General features: G+C 32.6%; 2 protein-coding genes across 8 annotated transcripts in view; one reads left to right on the top strand and one right to left on the bottom strand.

Annotated features, from left to right (window-relative positions):
• The first annotated feature begins 1,071 nt into the window (after positions 1-1,071).
• On the top strand, positions 1,072-10,805 carry LOC132944639 (zinc finger protein 878-like). 2 transcript variants are annotated; one of them, XM_061014092.1, is made up of 12 exons: positions 1,072-1,261; positions 1,471-1,602; positions 2,098-2,454; positions 2,540-2,739; positions 3,986-4,266; positions 5,145-5,601; positions 5,923-6,070; positions 6,179-6,405; positions 6,516-6,681; positions 8,397-8,579; positions 8,643-8,816; positions 8,892-10,805. In XM_061014092.1, the coding sequence occupies exons 3-12, from the start codon at positions 2,134-2,136 to the stop codon at positions 9,771-9,773; spliced, it is 3,039 nt and encodes a 1,012-aa protein (XP_060870075.1). In that variant the 5' UTR covers positions 1,072-1,261; positions 1,471-1,602; positions 2,098-2,133; the 3' UTR covers positions 9,774-10,805. The 2 variants fall into 2 exon arrangements, with proteins under 2 accessions (XP_060870075.1, XP_060870074.1); XM_061014091.1 differs by lacking the exon at positions 1,471-1,602.
• A 112-nt stretch (positions 10,806-10,917) lies between these two features.
• The window catches only part of LOC132944640 (somatostatin receptor type 5-like), a 218,276-nt gene continuing 208,217 nt past the window's right edge, over positions 10,918-20,976 (bottom strand). For all 6 annotated transcript variants that reach the window (XM_061014093.1, XM_061014096.1, XM_061014095.1 and 3 more), the window contains one exon: positions 10,918-16,669. In XM_061014093.1, coding sequence (XP_060870076.1) covers positions 16,073-16,669 — 597 coding nt within the window. In that variant the 3' untranslated portion in view covers positions 10,918-16,072. The remainder of the gene's footprint in view (positions 16,670-20,976) is intronic.

Below are 20,976 nucleotides of genomic sequence, written 5' to 3' on the forward strand. Positions count from 1 at the left end.
GAGCCGCGTTATAAAAATCAGCCGTCGGTTGAGTCTTGAGACTTGAGTAGTTGAGTGCGTTATGCGCTTCTGAGTTATCACATTGATCTATAGCAGTGTGAACTGTGAGTTATGCAGTATGCACTTATGCAATAGTGCAATACGCATAAACACAGTGGCGGGCCTCAGATGATACATGACAAAGTAAATTGTCACGAGATGACGCTGGTACACTACGTCAGTAACTACCAAGTACCAACTATTGCAGGCTGCTGCAGTCTTGACGAAATGACGTAGTTTAGTTTAGCGACACTCATGACAATTATAGTCAATGGCTGCAGTAGTGTAGTCTGCAGCTGAATATATAGTCGACTTGTAAATAGTAATAGCACAGATTATTTGATTATATGAAAATATATTTAAAATCTGTGCCCTGTGGTTAGACCAAAAATTCCAAAATGTGTCTTACAATAATATTATCGCCTACCCGCTACTTAAAATTGACGTCAAACGACCAACAAAAGTAGATATATAAAGACATTAATACTGGGAATTGGTAAAACTCAGTTAATAGTTTATAGCCCGTATATTATTTGGTTATGAGTTATGACTAAATAGTAAATACTAATTAGTAGTTTTACAATTTAAGCTATAGTAATTATGGCTTTGTGCATCGTATCTTAATCTTTATCGATTCACCAACTCAATTTATTGGACCAATAACTATTTAATATTTATTGAACCAATACATTTTTGTACAACCAGGATATAATATATTTTCAATGATTGTGCCTAGTACTGCCTACTCGGTACTTTTAGGACTCATAGAAGATAGAACAACTGAAGCTGTAATAACTAATAAGTGTTATATGTCATAATATGAATTATGACTTATGAGTTAATAATATGAGGTGAACATTGAACGATTGAACAAGTAATAAGTATTATATTCTATTATCAATTATGATTGTTCTGTGGCACTCAGCAGCAGCAGCCGATGCCGACTGTTTCTGTTCCATGATCAGTGGTCGACCGCGGCCCGTCGACACTGCAACATCTGCAGTCTTTGTGACGGTCTACGGGTGCCGGGGTGATGACTGGTGGCGGGGAGTGGGGACGGTGGAGGACTTTCGACGAATGTATTTTGTATATTTTGTATACGTATAATGGCGTCATATTGCTGTCGATCGGTATTAACGCGTTAAAAATACGCGTTTCACGGCGGAAAACGACCCGGAATAACGTAACTCGGCGTACGTCCGACGAGAGGCTGCGTGGCGGGGTGAGTACATTTGACATTGTCGAAATTTTATTAGGTTAGGGACAAAAGTACAAAATCGTCGACGGAACAAACATGTCCGCCGACGGCGGAAGTGACACGGCCTAGGTCGAGGAACGTTTTCGCTGCGTCGAGTGCGCTCAGGGCTCTCCGGTTATCCCGTTGAACGGCGAAAATGATTAATAATTATTAACAATTGAATTCCTCCACAGGACACGCAAATTTTATTAATATATATATGTGCGAAAAACAATAATTAAAAACTAACCATGAAAAATAAATAATAATGGAGGAAAAGACGTCGAACAGAATTTTTTAGGTTATAGCCGGGAGTCGGGACTCTGGTAAATAATAATAATATTTTCTCGGTGGGAACTGGGAAATCGCTTACTCGGTCGGACCGATACGGCCGGATCGGTCGTCTCCGATTTTTGGAATTTGTACTAATTTTGTACTGGCCACTGACTATACAACTGAGTACCATTTCCCATAGACAAGTATATTAATAATATATTAATGTGTCTCCGTCCATCCCGCTCGTTTGTTTTAACGTACCTATGTTTATACGTGAATACTTATATTCTAGAATTGGATGTGGACGGTGTTCAAGATCAATAAAGACGATCTTTATAGATCTTGGATGGTGATGATCTGGGGGTATCGGAATCGGATTATAATATATCCGCATATAATGTTTCAGTGTTTGTGTACCCAAGCCTTTTTAGCTTTCGGCAGGTTTTGGTGTTGGATGTGGATTAGTTGGTACTTGGTTCTCAGTTACTGTTAAGGGTACGGACAATCATTCACATTCAAACATAAGATATTATGTTTCTTTTTAGATATTCTTATAACCACCACCCAGACCCTATTTCACCATGGACACTGACTTTGTCGAAGAAATTGTGTCCGTCCATTCTGGTAACCAAACACTAGATTTTGATAGGAAAGACAATATCCTATGTCCAGGCACTGTTGTTGACTCTATTGTCAAGACCGAGTTCTTCAGTCCAGATGACATTGACGGTTTGTCATCTGACGATTGTTTAATACAAACCATTGGGTCCTCGTATTTCACCAACAGTGGTACACGTGCAAATGAGCTCAATAATATGACTAGAGCGGTCATGGAATCTGTGCCATATGCCGATGGGTTACAATACTTAGCTGCCATATCTTCATTCAGTGATAATTTTAAGGTAGCAGATTGGTTCTAACAATCTAAATCAAACATTACCTAATCACATTTTACATTTTCAACTTAAACTATATTTGATTGTATAGGAAATGGATCAAGAGCAAGAAATCAAACAAGAGCCTAGTGATTTATTTGAGTCTAGTGATGATGAAGTCGTCCAACAAATGACCCAAGAGGAATACCAAAATTTTTTTGATGTCCAAGAAGAAGTTGTTGTTCAAGAATGCCCCGAGCAGGAGATAATCACTCAAAGTTGGGACATGAACCGCTCTACCGATATTGACAAGTGAGTTTTGATTAAAGTTTTATAATGAGTATACTCTGTTCATGTTTAACCAATGATTGACTGCCGGCAACTGAATGACAAGTTTTTTGACCAGTAGATACAGGTGAGATAACCTATAACCTGTTCACCTGTGATGAGTAATTGTACTTGTGATTCGGTTGCTTATGAGTTATGTCTGCAGTATCATCTGCAGGAAATGATTTCAGTGGTTGCAGAACTCTTATTTTTATACTATATATATGTTTTTGACAAATGCCTTATTATAACGCCAATGGTTATGACAATTTAATTTAAAACGTAGACAGAGTATATGATAAATTATATACTATTTAACATCTAAAATTTAAAATTAGATGTTTATTAAAACACAATACATGGTTATAACTCGAAGTGAATATTAAATTACACAAATAAAAATTGTGTTAATTATTCAATTTTTTTTCTGTATTGTATTATTATTTTAGTGTTAATACTATACTAATAGAAAATTGTAGTATCCATTTAGAAATATTTAAAACTTAAATATATGTAGTTAGGTACATCATGTTTTTTTTTAATTGTTGATTAATTAACTTTTAACCAAATAAGATTCTAAAACATCTAATAGCTTCATAATTGATAATTTATTTTATACTTTATAGTGATCTTTGAACTACTTAAATTAGGTAGTTAGTTCATGTTTGAAGTTCATTATGATATTACAACCATAGTTTCCAGCGTGAACGGTAACTGTTTTTATTAAATGCTCATGACTAAATTTTGTTTCAATAATGAATTTTTATGAAAATATAGTTAACCCTTTGACTGCTGCACTATTTATCCACTGGAATTTTATTTTGTCGGGCAGAAAAACTGACTTATGTAAAATGTTGTAAACAGCAATAAAATATATGTTGTGACGCCACAGCAAATTGAAATAATTATATGTAGGAATTATGTGTCTAATTTTAATAAGATCAACTCTAAAATTATTGTCCCAAAAATAATAGTAAAAATTGACAAAAGTGTTTTATTTAACGCTAGAATAGTGCTGTTAGAGTTATATCTCAATAATGGAGTTTTGGAGGTATATGTAGAGAAACTTAAGAAAGTTCTTAGTCGATATAGGACTGCTTTTTGTATTATTTATTCTGACTATTGGTGTGGTTATAAGACAGATAAGTTAGAAAAAATGTGGTAGTTGCAATAACTGATAAATACAAATAATAAAGTAGCATATTTTATTTAGATATTTATTTTGTTTTAGCATATTAGAAACAGATGTTAAATGTATGTCATCAACTGTTGATGTTGACATACCAATACCTGAAGGCGAAGAAGCTTCATCTTCTGTTAATCCATATCCATGTGATTTTTGTAGTCGGAGGTTTAATCGAAAATCACATCTTATGAACCATATGGTTACCCATCAATCCGAGCGTCCCTTTTGTTGTGCATTATGTGGTGTTCGTTATCGCCGTAAATGTGATTTAGCCAATCATATGAAAATTCATATCGGTCCTGATAATCCATCAGATTGTGGTTTAGGTATACAATTAATTTCTAAGAATATTTGGCTAAAATGCACTTTACCACCCCATGCAAATTTTTCAATTTTTTATTTTTGGAACTTACTAATATTAACTATTTAAGACCAATGGTACAATCAGAATTTGTTGGTTGGACCTAGTTTCAAAGTTATGGCCTTAGCAATTTTGCATTTTTTACGCATACCCAATATGCTATAATTTACCACGCACGGAGCTGGCAGGCGTAGGGAGCGACTACTTGTTATACTTTAACTTGCTTCCTATAAGCTATGTTCCCATACTCTATTCAGAATAAGATTAAGCCACTCAGCCGACCAAAACACATTTTTTCCGCACATCCCCACCACAATCTCCACATCGATGAGAGCGTTAGCACAGGCACCCGATGACTGTCTGCCAATCACAGAACGCATAGCCATCGCATGGGTGGTCGGGCACTGTTCGCCGGGTCAGTCTAAATGCGTGAAAGCGGTTCAATCTTATTCTGAATAGTGTATATAACTTATGTTACTTTAACTGGCTATCGAGTCTGGCGAACCAAAGTGGGTAGAAGGAAATCTGACCGACAAATTCTGATTGCACCATTGTTTTAAACTGGTGAGAATATGTTAGTACCAAAAATAAAAAAAAAATATGAAAAGCGTGGTGCATTATAGTATTGGGTATGCGTAAAAAAACACAAAATTGCTCACTTCCAAAGACCATAACTCCAAATATAACTCCGACCAACAAACTCTGATTGCACCATTGTTCTTAAATAGTTAATATGAACAAGTTCCAAAAAATTTTAAAAATTTGCATGGGGTGGTAAAGTACATTTGTTCCGAATATTTATATTAAGTTATGAATAATAACTTGAATATAATATTTTTGTAGATAGCCAAAATGTATCTGTTACAAAAGTAATGAACAAATTAATGTTCATGGATCCAATACAAAGAAGGAGTGTTACACCTGGTGAAGATTCTGAAGATAAAGGAGACATATATCAGGAACAAAGTACAAAAAACCGTGGCCGTGGTAAAGGTCGGGGTAGAGGAAAAGGTCGTCCAATGAAAGATCGCTTATTTACTCTTGGTTGGAATTCAGAAATTTACTCAAAACCACATACATGTAACCCATGCGGAATTTCATTTACACGTGAAAAAGCACTTCTTAATCATGCTCGTCTTAGTCATGTTGATGATGGTGTAAATATTGTTACTACTCAAAAATCAAATTCAGATAGTTATGAGCTTACAATATTGGCTAATACTAAATGCAATGATTCTTATTCTTGTGATTCATGTGGGGCAGTATTTAACAGATTTGATTTTTTAAAACGTCATCAAAGGTAAATTATTCAGTTTTTGATGACTAAATTGAATTAAACAGAATAGCTAAAAGATAAATTACACTTTTTTGTAATTTTTTATTGACAAAAATTTATAAACATTTTAAAACTAATATTAGATAATATGATTGAATTTAAATAGATATTTAAGGATAAATCTTAATAAATAACTTAAGAAAAGAAAAACACTTATATACTTAAATAACAAATATAACATATTATGACTTGATAACTCCTTTTTTGAATTAAATATAAGAGTTAAATAGTTATTAATTATTATTTACAATTTTAATTATTTAATTTAATTTTGTTTATATTTAGGCAGCATATGAAAAAAGAACTTGGAAACGTTGAAGAAGAAATATATGAAGAAGCACATATGTGTATACATTGTGGATTGTTCTTTAAGTCTATGTCAGAGTTAGAAATGCATACTGAGCAACATTTGATTCCTACAAATATTTCAGAAGTGTGTATTTTTTTTTCTCATTTTAATATTTTAATATTATTTATAAAAAATACATTTAAATACTTATTTACATAGATATTTAAATAGCTTAATCTATTTACTGTTTAGAAATCAAAATGTTTAGCTTGTGGTGAAACATTTGATAGTACAGATGAGCTGTCTGATCATGTGTCTCAAATTCATACTGATTCACTATCTGAATATTCGTGTAAACTTTGTGCAAAACTATGTAAAGACGATAAAGCTCTCCAAAAACATTTAATGATTCATGATACATCTGATAATAATTGTATAATGTGTGGAAAAAGATTTCATTCCAGAGCACGTCTTAAACGGTAATTAGTAATGTATTTTTAATAACATTATTTTGTATATTGTTCATATATAAAAATATGAAAAAAAACTAAAATTGTTGTTAAATTAAAATATTAGTTATTTTTTTCAGACACATGGTAACTCATCGAGAAAAAGGAGTTATTTGTGACATATGTGGTGAAGAATTAGCTGACAAACGAGCACTTATGAATCACAAAGCTAGTCATGCCAATACTCTTAGTATTTCACGAACTTCATTGACTGAAAAAATATTTCCTTGTACTAGTTGTGGCAAAGTAAGTACAATATTGTCTTGATTTATTAATTTTTATTAATTATACTTCAGTCATCTGAACTTTATGGTACATTACTAAACTTGGGGCACAGACATACTTTGTCTTTGTATTGATCGTTTTGAAAGAGTAATACTTGTGTAGACTAATACTGTTTATAATAATTTGAGCATTTAATATATTTTCTAAATAAAAAATTATGAATTCCTTATCCATAAACCACACAATGATAATTTAGAGCGAAATTTACTATTGCAAAATCTTCACTTATGAAAGTGTTGATGTGTGTTACCAGTGGTATTCAACCTGGGGGGCGCCAAAAATAATGAAAAAAATGGTTTTTCATATATAAGTATATTACTTATTATGAATATAAAATTAATTTAATTATTTGTTGGGTCAATAATATGCCAATTATTAATTGATAGAAGATTTATTGAAGTGCACATATTAAAAAATATTCATGTTCTATTCTTAAAAGTGTAAAGTGGTGGTTTTATAAAAAATATTAAAAAATGGTGGTTGTGATTTGAAATAGGTTGTAAACCACTGGTGTAGCCATGGCTATCAAACTGCTGCGATTGTGCTCTCATACTATAAATCTTTCAGAGTAATCACATCCGCCAGACTGCACATAGTAGTAGTCTTGTCGTTTTTACATGTAATGCCTAAGGAATTAATTGGTTTCTTTTATTCAAACAATGACATCACTTTAGTCGGCAACACGAGAATTGGCCCTTGTGTACCGCAAACCGCTACTGCTTCCCTACCCGATAGCTATGTGTTCTCAATCTATACCGCATACTGGGTGGCTGTCACAGTGCCACTCGTAATACACGTTACATTGTGGGCCACTTTTCGTGTCGCCGACTATACAGTTTATATACTATAACAGATGTATCATTTTGGTAGATTTAATAGTTCCAGACCTTATTTTTCGCTTGGCCGGCCATGTTTGGCTTCCTTCCTCTAATGTTCAAGCATACATGCATGATAGTTAATAGTATGATTGTGGTATCCTATCCAGTGGTAGCGATCAACTAATTTATCTATGACAGATGTCGTAGTAGATTTTTTAGTACTGTAGGGTACTGGGAGGTCTGGGATGTGGATCCAGAATTTTAATTATTAAGATAAATAAATACAAAATAAAAACGATTAATAAATAGCAGTTGCTATTTAAAACTATGACCTATACTTTTTAGATTTTTTTATTACAGTATGAACAGTATTTTTAAATAATTTACAATAAAATAACTAAAATTGTTAGTTTAAATATTTCTTTGTTTAATTTCTTAAAAATTTGAATTTAAAACATATATATAAACTATATATTTCCTTAATTTTAGATTCTGAGTGGATTGACGATTGTATTGATCTTACAATGATGTATGTTTTTTTATTTATTAATTTTAGCTGAGCGGGACAACTAGTTATATAATATTATATTTAAAATATGAACATTAAGAAACACTTTTTTTTTGGTTTTGTAACTCCTCTCCTTATTTGAATTGTTACATACATTTTGTATGTTATTGTAATAAAAAGCATGGTCAATTTTATTTTTTCTTTAAATTCATTAAATAATATTTATACAAAAGTTTTTTAAAAATATTTTGATAATTGACTCATTTGCTATGTAAGTTGTAACGAATAAAGTAATTGGTTTATTTTGATGTCAACTAGTATAATATTTAAAATGTATTATTTTTATTTAGGTATTTGGATCTAGATCATCTCAACAAATACATATACGAATACATACAGGAGAACGGCCTTATGGTTGTAGATATTGTAACAAAGCTTTTGCTGATGGTGGTACACTTCGAAAACATGAACGAATACATACTGGCGAAAAGCCATATGCTTGTCCTGTCTGTCCAAAGGCATTCAATCAAAGAGTAAAATTATTCAAATATTATATTAATAACTAAATAGCAATACTTTTTATAATATAATTTTAGGTTGTATTGCGTGAACACATACGTGCACATCATGCTGGAACTGAGGCAAAGGGTGGTCAAGTAAATTTTTATGAATGTAAAGTGTGTGGTTATTTGTTCCGATCTTCAATGGAGCTTTGTTCACATTTAGTGCAGCACAGTGATGAAAATACTAAAAGATCTAGAGTAGTTCCTGTAGGTTTTTTTTAAGATTATAATTTAAGTAATATGAATACTTTGATTAAACCAGAATATAATTCTTTATCTTAGGTCGGACCTCGCAAATATAAGCGTCGGAGCAAGTTGGGTAATCGAAAAGACACATGGTGCTTAGTAGAAAAAGTCTTTACAGTTATGTCTGGACAGTCAGATACAGAGAGCTGTGAAGATGAACCAATACCTACTGCAGAAGAGCAAGCTGTACAATCAATTATGGAACAGGATGATATGCCTTACGATCCTCCATCTGTAGCTAGTCCTCCTAAAAAGCCAGTTAAAACCTACAAACTTGTTAATGGCAGGTTAATGAGAACTGAACCAAAGGCTCCTAAGCAAGTGACAAATGAATCAAAAAACGTAGTTGTCAAATCAGAATCTATACCAAAAAAACATTGTTTTGTACTTAAAGATGGAGAGTGCACTAGAACATGTTCTACTGTTCTTTATTATTCTTCAAGATCTAATCCATCAGATATGGATTCATTATTAGGAGAGGAATCAAAAGAAAATGATAATCCAGAAGAACCTGAAGATCAGATATCTGTAGAGGAAGATGATTTAACAGACCATACATTAGAACGAGTTAGTATCGAGTCAATATTTAACGTAGAAGATTTAGATAACATTGGTGACATTTGCAACATTGGTTTTCCTGATGAACCTGGAGTAGAATATTATGTTGAAAATAATAGTGAATATGATGATCATTTGTCTTTAATCGTGGAAAATGTTGATTCAAATAGTGATTGCATGGTTGAAACAGAACTAGTGTTTGATACAGATTATGTTGAAGAGGTTGGTGCTAATATTGAGCTTAGTACCGAAGAAATGGCACCTGTATTTGCAGAAGTTATTTCTTGTGATATTTGTGATGAAGTATTCGAGGATAGAAAAGAGCTTATGAGACACATTCAAACCATGCACATTGGATAAATGATAAACATTATTTTTTTGTGTACTACTACTTAGTTGTAAAATGTTCTCTGTTTATATGTCAATTTTTTTTGTTAGCTGCCATATAGTTTTAAATGTTAATTGCTGTAAATACAATACAATGCTGCCTTTTTGCATATAACTAGATAGATTAGGTGGCCAAGATGATGTTACCATATTAATATTAGTTATGAAGGTTGTGCGTAAATTTCACACAATATTCTTGATAGATTTTAACAATTTCCTAATATATTGAACTGATATTAAATTCCGTTTTATTTATTCAAACCAAAAAAATTATTTTGAACACAGTTGTAATTCTTATTATGATCAATTAAAGTTTCTATTTATTGATCAGTTTTTGGTTTTATAAAACTTTAAAACGATACTATTTAAATTATTTGTATTTCAATGCGTTATTTTTGTGCCTATTAAGTATGTAGTATACATAATGGTTTAAATAAAATCACCAATTTAAAGAGGCTGAATATTGAATTTTAATTTGTCAAATATATTCAAAAATATTTGACTTAACTTAATTTAACAATATTTTGAATATTGTTACATTCAACTATTCTAAATGTGTAATACACAAATATAATATATACTTAAGTTATGCTAATAATAATTTTTTAAACTAAAAAGTGATGCTAATTATTGAGTACAGTGTAAAGTATTACAAATAAATAAAGCCTATAGTTGGATTTCCACTTATATCTAAAACTGTATTATATTATATAATAAACATATTTATTTTAAACTGTAGAATGTACACATTCAAATCTTCTGATATGTTGAAAATTGTTAATTGTTAAAAGAATAAGTGTGTGTACATAGAAATCATAATTGTAAATACAAAATCATTATAATCGTATATATATAATATATAAACATGTAAATTGACACATTTAATTCTTAGTATTATTTTATATAATATTATTAAATTATGTTAAGTGCATATTATGTAATATTATTTATAAATGTTTTTTATTTTATTTCACATAACTTAAAAATAAATTTCTTAAAATTAAATGGATTAAGTTATGTAGTTGAGAAAAATTGACATTATGTGTACATTTTAATTTCATAATAATTATCATTATTATCATTTAAACATTTATTTAGTTTATTTTTATAAACTAAACAACAATACCTATTATGTTTTCCTTTAATTTTTTTTTAAGTTTTACAAGTTAATTATATCATATCTTGTGTATGGTTTGTCCAATTAAGAAAAAAAATTAACAAATATAATATGATGCCGTATATTTGTAATGACATTTTTTTGGTTCAAGATCATTTCATGGTTTTAAACATTGTTTTATATTTTTTAAAGATAAATCTACGAATTAACATATTTTTGAAAAAAAATTTATCTAAACCTAGATTCAATATGACTTATTCATTTTGAAAAGTATGAGTTTTATTTCTGTTTTAAATCAAAATAATGTTATGTAAATATAACTTATTTCACCTTTTTATTTTTGTTATAGAATTTTTTTAAATACCTACGTATTTAAAAGTAGCTTGTTTTCCATAGGCTGTCCTTTACACACTAATTACCATACAGCTAAAGTGTGAATTATTTAACATATCCTCAATAATTAATAGCATTTTGGTTTTCATTTAAATTTAGTTAATAATAATCAGATAGATGGCCAAATTTGAAATGTTATTTATATGGGTATAATGTACAAAATAATGAATACATTTCTTGGAATTTGATTTATTTTTAAAATTTAAGTTTAAAAAAATGACTAGATAGATTTATATACATATATTATCTAAATTAACATAGAAAACACTCAACAAAAAAACGACCTCAAGTTCTTTCATCTTCTTAAAATAGTTATTACTTGTGGCGATCCACTAATACATTTTTGGCTTTAGGACGTCATAGGTAACAGTTAATTAAAAACGTAGATTCAGATGAGTTAGCATTTAAAATTTGAGATTAAATTATTTCATTCTGATTTAAAAATAGTTCGAGGTTGTTTTTGTTTGTTACGCCTTGATATTTTTAAACTAAACATGTGAGATAATTTTTTATAGTAGAACGTAGAACAATAAAAAGATTAGTTGGATACCTAAATATACCTTAGTATACTAAGATCCTTCTCTCTACCCGTGTCTCACAGTCACATGTGAAATACCTACCTACATTTTAATAATAATTTTGATAATGATATTTCCTTATTCCTTTACAGTTTACAGATCTCGTCCCCAAGAGAATTATTAATTATGTTTAAAAATTTTAGTGGTTCTGGATGTATTTAGATGATATTATTGTCTTAAATTCAAAATCGTGAATAAGTATTAGCTCGTACATCGGCATGAATTAGTTTGTCGGAAACCCTCAAATAGTCAAATCCATCTTTAAACATTGAAATCGTTAGAGAATAAATGAAGAATAATTTCAACGATAACGTAAATTGACATTTAACGCGTTGTTCAACATTTGATTTGCTAATGATATTATAAACGATCGTTTTTAAACTGGTGTCCTCCAATACTACAAATTTTTTTTTTGGAAACCTATGTGTTACTACAACGATTTAAGAACGACATTGCAAAAATGAATTGCTGGAAATCATTAGTTTTTAAGTTATAGCCTTACAAAGTTCATGATTTTCGGTGTTTTACGCATTCGTACAACGCAATATTTTACCACGCGTTTGGAACTTTTCTGTTTTACAGTACAACTTTTTTTTTGTTTTAACGTACTTAAGTAGGTAGTTAAGACGGTAGCGGTGTCGTATGCTATATACGCACTGAATACTAGTGTCGTATGCTATCTACAAATACCTTCTAGGAGATCGTCAACCTAGAGAAGAAATTGTAGAACAGGATCTAGCAGTTCTGATACTGATACTGAAATAACTAATCGAAATTACGGTGTACGCGTACAGGGGCCGTGGGTGTTTGGAATGTGTTGTACTGTTGTAGACGTGATAATATAGTAGAACATCGATTGTTTATCGTTCAAAAAAGAGACCGCGCCACTTTGCTTCCAATTTTTAGAAGAGAAATTGAGCCAGGGACGACCATTTTTTCAGATGAATGGAAAGCTTACAGCTGTTTAAACGATCATGGCTATATCCACAATACCGTAAATCATAAAATTAATTTCATTGATCCACAAACAAGAGCTGAAACTCAAACTATGGAATGTTATTGGCGACATATAAAGGTGAAATATGGTATAAAATCGCATGGTGCCACTAATTTGCTGGAAAGGCAGCTTAAAGAAGAATGGTGGCGCTCCATAAACACAACAAATACGTTCGAAACATTTTTTATTGATATGAAAAATACTTTTCAACTTTAATTGTGCGTAGATAGCATACGACATAATTTATACGTAATAGCAATGTGTAGATAACATTCAGTGCGTAGATAGCATACGACACCGCTACCGTTAAGACTTAAGCATGCTGAAAAAGATAGAAGAGAAGTCCGAATTTGGCGGGCAGACTTACTTTAAAGTAGTACTTATACATCCGGCGAGGTCACTCACTCGGACAATTAAAATCGAAAACATCCCTCGACTTGTTATGTAAAACCACCATTGGTGGGTGTCAACATTATTTTTCCACTGTAATTTTTTAAACGTTAATTTACATGTTTCAAAAAAAAAAAAAAAAATTGAAAATTTGTTATAAGCGCGTGAACTATAAGCGTTATGCGTATGTGTAAAACACGTAAAATCGTGAACTTCGTGAGGCTATACCATAAAAACCAATGATTTAAGGCAGTTCATTTTTGCACCATCGTTCTTAACTAGTTGTAATATATTGGCTTCCGAAAAAAAATTAAAAATTCGTGTGGGCGCTTAACTTGATCTATATCGCTAAATTTAACAAATATTTTGTTTGAAAAAAAATTTCAAACCAACCCCTTCGCCCTTCCAAAATTCCTGAGCATGCCTATGACGGTCAACGAGTGAAATAGGTAAGTAGGTCGTAGGTACCTCAAATACTTCAATACCTCGGTAAAAGTAAATTACTATTAAGGAAATACCGAGATGCTGTTATCAACATTGTTACGTAATCGTAGTATTTACCATTCAAAATTACTGCAGCATCCTCTTTGGAAATAAAAACTGATTCGTAATTTCCGATCCACATTATCGCGTTTTAATATTAAAATAATATATAGAGATAAGTTTTATTATAATACATATACCTAATACTATAGATCAGCGTTTTTCAACCTATGGTACGCGTACCACTAGTGGTACTCGGAAAGCTCACTGGTGGCATGCTAAGAAAATCTCCCTTTATAAAAAAAATGGAATGAATTATTATTTATATTAATTATTAAATATTATTTGGTTTATTTAATATAAATAATAATAATAATTGTACATATTCATTTAATGCATTAAATTATCATCATTTTGTAGTTCCTAATAAAATAAAATTCCATACAATAATGTAAAATAACGTACCTATATTATATTTTTGATAAGCAAAAAAAAAACGTTATTTGGTCAATTGGTAGGTACATGAACATTTTAAAACTGCGTAAGTGGTATCTACGCGAATATAAAAAGGTTGAGGACCGCTGTTATAGAGTATAGACAGTATATGCCAAATGGTAGAAATGGAGCATATCGTAAAGTAGGTAGGTACTTCACAGTGATTTTATTATTATTTATTATATTTTATTTTGTGTTAGGTATGTGTATTATTATATTCTAATTGTACCTAATAAGTACATATAATTTATATTGACTTCAATATACAAAAAGTATCAACCAAATATATCTATCCATGTTAGGTCAATGACTCTGAAAATTAGTTAGGCGTAAATGGGTAGGTATAGGTAAATAGGTACCTAATGCTATGATATTTGTATCTGGAAAATTCAGTTAATCGCTTATGAGATTTAAAACGCATACCATAAATTATTATTGCTGTTTTTCGGGATATTATATAGACATTTGAAAAAAATTTATTGTACCCCACAGCGCCCGTTGAAAGTTATTGTGCTGGGGGCAAAATCATGAGCCAGACCGACACTTATTATATACTCCGTTCAACGAGAGAACGAACTCGTTTTGCGATGTAACTGACTGCGTTTAACGACCTGGGACACTATTTCTCTCACTCAAACATTCCGGGTGACAGTGTTGTTTATAGCACTACAACGACTACACAAACAATGTTTGATTAGGAGAAATAGTTACCCAGGTCGTTAAACGCAGTCAGTGACATCGGGAAACGAGTTGCTATTCTCACGCGGAACGGAGTATAGGTGCAGCATAAATAAATAAAGGCACTGTATAATGGTGTAGGTAATAATATTAATAATATTAATTTAAATAAAATAAATATATATTTTATAGATAGGTATACAATATACACTCGTTTTTTTTTTTGTATATTTGTGTTACCATAATTATAATCGATTTTACCAAAACAACTTTTTCAATATATTATGTTCCTTTAAAATACACGCATTACACATACTTGCTTATATAATATGTTTGGACTTATAGGACATATTAGGACGTGAAATTGGTGCATATCGTAAATTCACTTCGTGTAACGTCTAAGCCTATATTATGTATCTACGTGCACGACAACGTTCAATAGAGAAATGCAATAGATACCTATATAGATAGTGTATAATTTATACACGATATGGCCATATTAGGTGTGTACCTTTATGGTTGCATCATGGTAAATTCGGTATAAGAATGATATACCATAATATACATTCATAACATATTCCATTCTAAATAGCCATCATTGAAAAGTGGGTAAGAGACACACATGGTTTATGAGAATCAATAAAAAACGAAAGTCTCGTTGGCCGTTTCCCCTTAAACACGATGATACCGCATCAATGTAACTATTAAGTATAATAGGTAAAATAATTAAAAATAGTAGGCATAGGTAATAACTAATAATTATGTGAGTTATTATGAGTATTATTAGTTAAATATATTATAGTTACCTATGAATAAACTATAAATAGGTATAGTCGTTGTAGGTACGTACATCTCTGGGGGACGGGACAGATATATAATATATTATATAGGTACCTAATACCCTATGTAGATTCTATAGTATATAACATTATTTTTTTAGTGTCTACCTATTATAGTGTATAGCTAATATTTTTATTATTCTTATTAATTCTTATTATTATTATTATTATTATTATGTATGTATCGTATAAAAAGGAATAGGTTGTCATGTTATAATAGGTATAGGTATTTATATAATAATATAGTGCGTAGAAATTTACGATGTAAAAAAAAATAATATCATAGCCAACTGCAGCGGCCGTTACAACTGGGCGGGTTGCACGTTATTGTCGTTGCACGTGGACCGGGACGTCATGGTGAGCGCGGTGGACGTGTTCTCTTTGCTGACCAGCTCGGCGCGTCCGACAAGTGGTCCCGTCTCGCCGCAACACCCGCCGTCGTCGTCCTTGCAGCAACCGCCCGCGCCGCCGCCGACGCCACCGCCGCTGACCGCCTGGCACAGTATGGTGGTGGCCCGCCCGGTCCGGCCGCCGCCGCGCTCCGAACCGCCGCGGTTCCGGCGCGGGAACGTGCTGTTCTCCTGGTGCAGGCCCGCGTTCACGTCCTTGCCGGCCGCGCACGTGCACGCCTTGAGGAAGCTCTTCTTGAAGTTGTCGCTGAGGAACGCGTACAGGATCGGGTTCATGGCACTGTTGCTGTAGCTCAAGCAGCCGGCCAACAGGAATATCGTGATGACGATCTTGGACTGGCACTGTTTGGGCGGCGTGAATATCAGCGCCACCTGCGTGATCCAGTACGGCAGCCAGCACAGCACGTACACCGTGATCACCGTCAACACCAGCTTGGTCACCTTCCGGTGCGACTTCTTCTTCTCCTTCGACTTGTTCACCGGTCCCACCTGCAAACGTCACACGTGATAAGTATACATAATTCATAATATTATATAATGTTCAAAATTTCAGAAACATTTATTTTTGATGGGAGAACCGATATCCCAGAGAATTTTTCATCATAGAACGACCCATGTGGTGCTTTGCATAATATGCAATTATGGATGGGACTTGGTCAAGTCCCCTAAGAACCTTCCCCTACGCGTGCCTATAATATATAATATATAATATTAAGGTAGGTATAGTGGCACCGACCTGAGTTCGGATATATTACTATTATATTTACTGTTTAGGTAGGTAATGCAATTATTTCGATAACGACTTAATTATATTATAAACAACATTACAAATTACAATAATAGTAATGTTGTTTATAATATAATTTACAGTATAAACCAGCGGCGTGTAACATAGAGTCCGAGTGTTGCTGAGAAAATACCTTAAATGTGGGTGGGTGAGTACTGGGTATTAATAGAAGACAAAAAGGACATTTTACGGGTTTATATACCATATATGACAATATTACGAGGGATAGGTCTCCTTAAATGATTTGAGCGACACACATTTTTTTTATGATACACATCACTGCATAATATTATATACGGTATATTATCGTGTACAGTGCAGTATAGAGTGTGAATCTAAACACGTGCGACGGCACATATTCGTCATTTCGTCACGTTATAGTTTTACACATTATATAATAATATATTTATATACATATGAATATATTATAATATTATAATATAGTATTCGATATATTTTGGAAACGATCCGGTAAAAAATCATGACAAAAACCGCTGCAGATACGGGTTTTTGTCATGAGTTTTTAATAAAACGCGGTTTCGGTGGCGGCTGCGGTACACCCTTAAAACCGCTTTCGACAGCAACCGCTCGGGTATAGTCTGGTATAATATGCTACGCGATGTATACCTACGACCTATATACCTATATATACGCATCGGCAGCGGTGGCAAAGCGAAAAGCGATTTCAAAAGGACAACGACGGAAAGTTCGCTTTTATACCGTTCGGTTTAGTATAATATACCTATGTACATTATTATATTACGGCGTGTGTGTGCGTGTGTGTGTGCGTGCGTGCGTATTGGGTTTACCGCTTTCGCATATAATATTACTCGGTTAAGGGATGGGTTACGCCGAAAACGAGCTTTTAGCGTATGTACACAGTATGCCTCATCTGCACCTAAGTACAAACGAGAGACGCGTATATATATTATAGGTATATAATGACGAGGACATACGCAGTTTCCACGCAGCGGATTGAAGCGACATCTATAATATAGGTCAAGTATTTAATATAACCTAATTTATCAAAAAAAAATATGAGACTGAAAAATAATATTAATAATTTGATAATCGAAGGGCTTAGGTTCATCCAAAACGAGTTTTGAAGGGTCCTTTATTTTGGATCTTATGGCATTGGTTGAACGTGGACATAACCTAACATTTAGATCGTGAATTTTATAAAATCATAATTATTTTAAATTAAATTTTTTCTGTTTATAAACTATACAAACGGATTAAAATGATTATTTTTTGTTACCGTTTATATAGTTTAAAATTTTTGAATATCATACTAAAAACGCTAAAACTTTTTATGCTGGTAGTTTTATTTTTTACTAAGAGAGTAAAATATGGCACATATACATAATGTACACAATTGCACGTTAGGTAAAATGTAAAAAGTACATTTTTCTCTTTGGCTATTTTTATGTATTACGATTTGTTTACTATATTATGCATCAATAATGCGTTATTATTCGCCAAAGGGGGAAATATAGGTACAATTTGAATATTTGAGACATTTGAGTATTGACCAAGGAGTATCGTGTACCTATACTGACATAATATTGCATACATTATATATGAAGAACCCAGGTATTGCAATAGTGATATATTAGGAATATGTATGACATCCATACATAGGTATAAACTATAAACAGGTATACTTAAACCTTAAATATTTCTCGCGTAATATAGCGCGACGACAAACAAAACTTTAACACAACGCTCCCGTCGACGCCCTTAAAGTCAAAAAAGTAGACGGCCCGACAAGGTTTTATACTCACAAAAATAATTACACACATATTACATAATATATTATAGTTTTACAAAAACCTTTTTATAATGAACTCTAACCATATGTTTCTTTGCTGGCGTCGTTAATAGACGTTCAGCGTTAGGTATATGATATAATATAATAATATTATAACACATTGTGTTTTTTTTTATCGTTTAACGTTATTTTTGCGAAATGCTTAAAATTAAATTCTATGATTGATGTTGGATTCAGTTTTAGTCTTAATAGTTTTAAACCGAAAAATCACGTATTACCTTGACGGCGATGATTATAACTTTTTCGTAAAAAGTTTTCTAAGCTATACCGATAAACGTGAGTATTGTTTAATATTGCTTTTTTTCTCACCTAGCAAGTAGTTATTTTGGTTATGGAAGCGAAGGTTATCGTCCCATTTTAATCTTTTAAAAAATTGATTAGAATATTAAAATTATTCAACTTTGACGAGAGCAGTCACTTTAGTATGCTTTTCGCTTAAAAATGTTGTCTATAAATATTATTATTGCGTTAATACAACGTAGTAGAAGGATTAAGAAGAGAAATAGAAAGTATTAGGCGCATCCAATCTATTATAGGAATAGATCATTACAGGGAAAATTGTATACATTGCATTCCAAATTATTGGATTTCCCTGAGAAATTATAAATATTCGAGTCATGTAAGAAACTAGGAACGACATCAGACCCGGATGATTTGGGACACTCAATGGCGTCGTTTAGGGGGGGAAGGGGCATTTGTCCCAGTTTAGTATTTACATCAACCTTAAGTCAGCACATTTACCACCCCTCCACCCCCATAGTGCCACTATGGCACTATGCTATGAAAATATGAGTGAAAAAAATTTTGAGTCGGAAAGGTAGTGAGAAGTTGCCCACCCTAGTCTATTATAATTTTTTATTATAATAAAAACTGAAATAACGCCACTGAGTCGAAATGTCACTATTTTTTTTTCTGTCCGAGCTCAATCGTATTGTATTTCGGATTCCTATATATATCGTTTGATCGCATTTGTGCTCATTCGGGTCGTGAAAAATGAAAACTGTACTCGATCGGGTCGCAGCCGCCAGCGGGCGCGGTTATGACATGACCGCGTGGAGGTACAGCGATGTAAATATTTTTCACGGGACAATATTTTTCCGCACCGCCGCCGCCACCACAGAGCGCGAGTGGAGGTCATAACATACGACTTTCTGCGGTCGTTACTCGTTATACGCGCACGGTAATGGAGTCTTCGCACCACCGCTTTTGCATGTCGTCGGAGGGTGTCGTGGGGGTGTACACGTACAGCAATAATAACTGTGTGAAAACCTCTGTGCGCGTCTGCGTTGGAATACATTATAATTTAATACTCACGAGATTTCGCGAGCTTAGGTACAATTTGAGATACACTCTTCGTCGAGGCAAGAAAATATGTCGTGTTCTCGCGGGTTAATAGGTGCTTGGTACTTGGTACTTTAGGTACTTGGTTTTTTCCACCTCCAAAAATATAAGAATTTCGTATGCGCTATTGCATGTAATATTATCAATAATAATGTTATCGCGTATAGTTGTAATACCTAACAATAATAAGACACGTTATACAATAGCACACGTCCGCACCGGTTATTTATATCGACCACCTTAAGGTAAAGATTGACGTGCGTGCACAGTATTTCGCGGACGAGAAAAAACGATTCGATAAAACTAACGAAATCGCGATCTATCTGTCTCGGGTGATGTATTGCTGCAGACTGCAGTACCTACTATAATTTTAGTATTGTGTGTAACATAATAATAATAATAATATATTTTACCTAGCGATAGTCTATAATGCACATAATATGATAGGTATGCATATAATATTGGACATAAGTCTTGAATTCAAATCAGAAATCGGTTCTTCTCTAAAGTACCTGGTCATATGGTGTGATGACTTTAACGAAAAGTTGTTCACAGGCCACAGCAAGGGATATGTAAGTGGATGGTTTCATAAGTTTCGTACGCGTTTCTTCGGAGGTTAACTAATTTTCGGAAAGATAAAAGTTTCGTGAAAAGTCGCTCTATAAATAGTAAATTTTACTTCAGATGATATCAATTTTTTCAGTTGTTTCACAAAAAAACGTAAATGGGACCGCGGGCGTCAGCAGGCACTCGTCTCAGTTCACTCACCCTGTCGCTGCAGTATAATATGGTTTGGAAACAATGATAAATCATTGTGTTTAAAAAAATTACTCTTTC

The sequence above is a fragment of the Metopolophium dirhodum genome, chromosome 5 (genome assembly GCF_019925205.1).
Source record: "Metopolophium dirhodum isolate CAU chromosome 5, ASM1992520v1, whole genome shotgun sequence".
In the NCBI taxonomy this organism is placed as follows: domain Eukaryota; kingdom Metazoa; phylum Arthropoda; class Insecta; order Hemiptera; family Aphididae; genus Metopolophium; species Metopolophium dirhodum.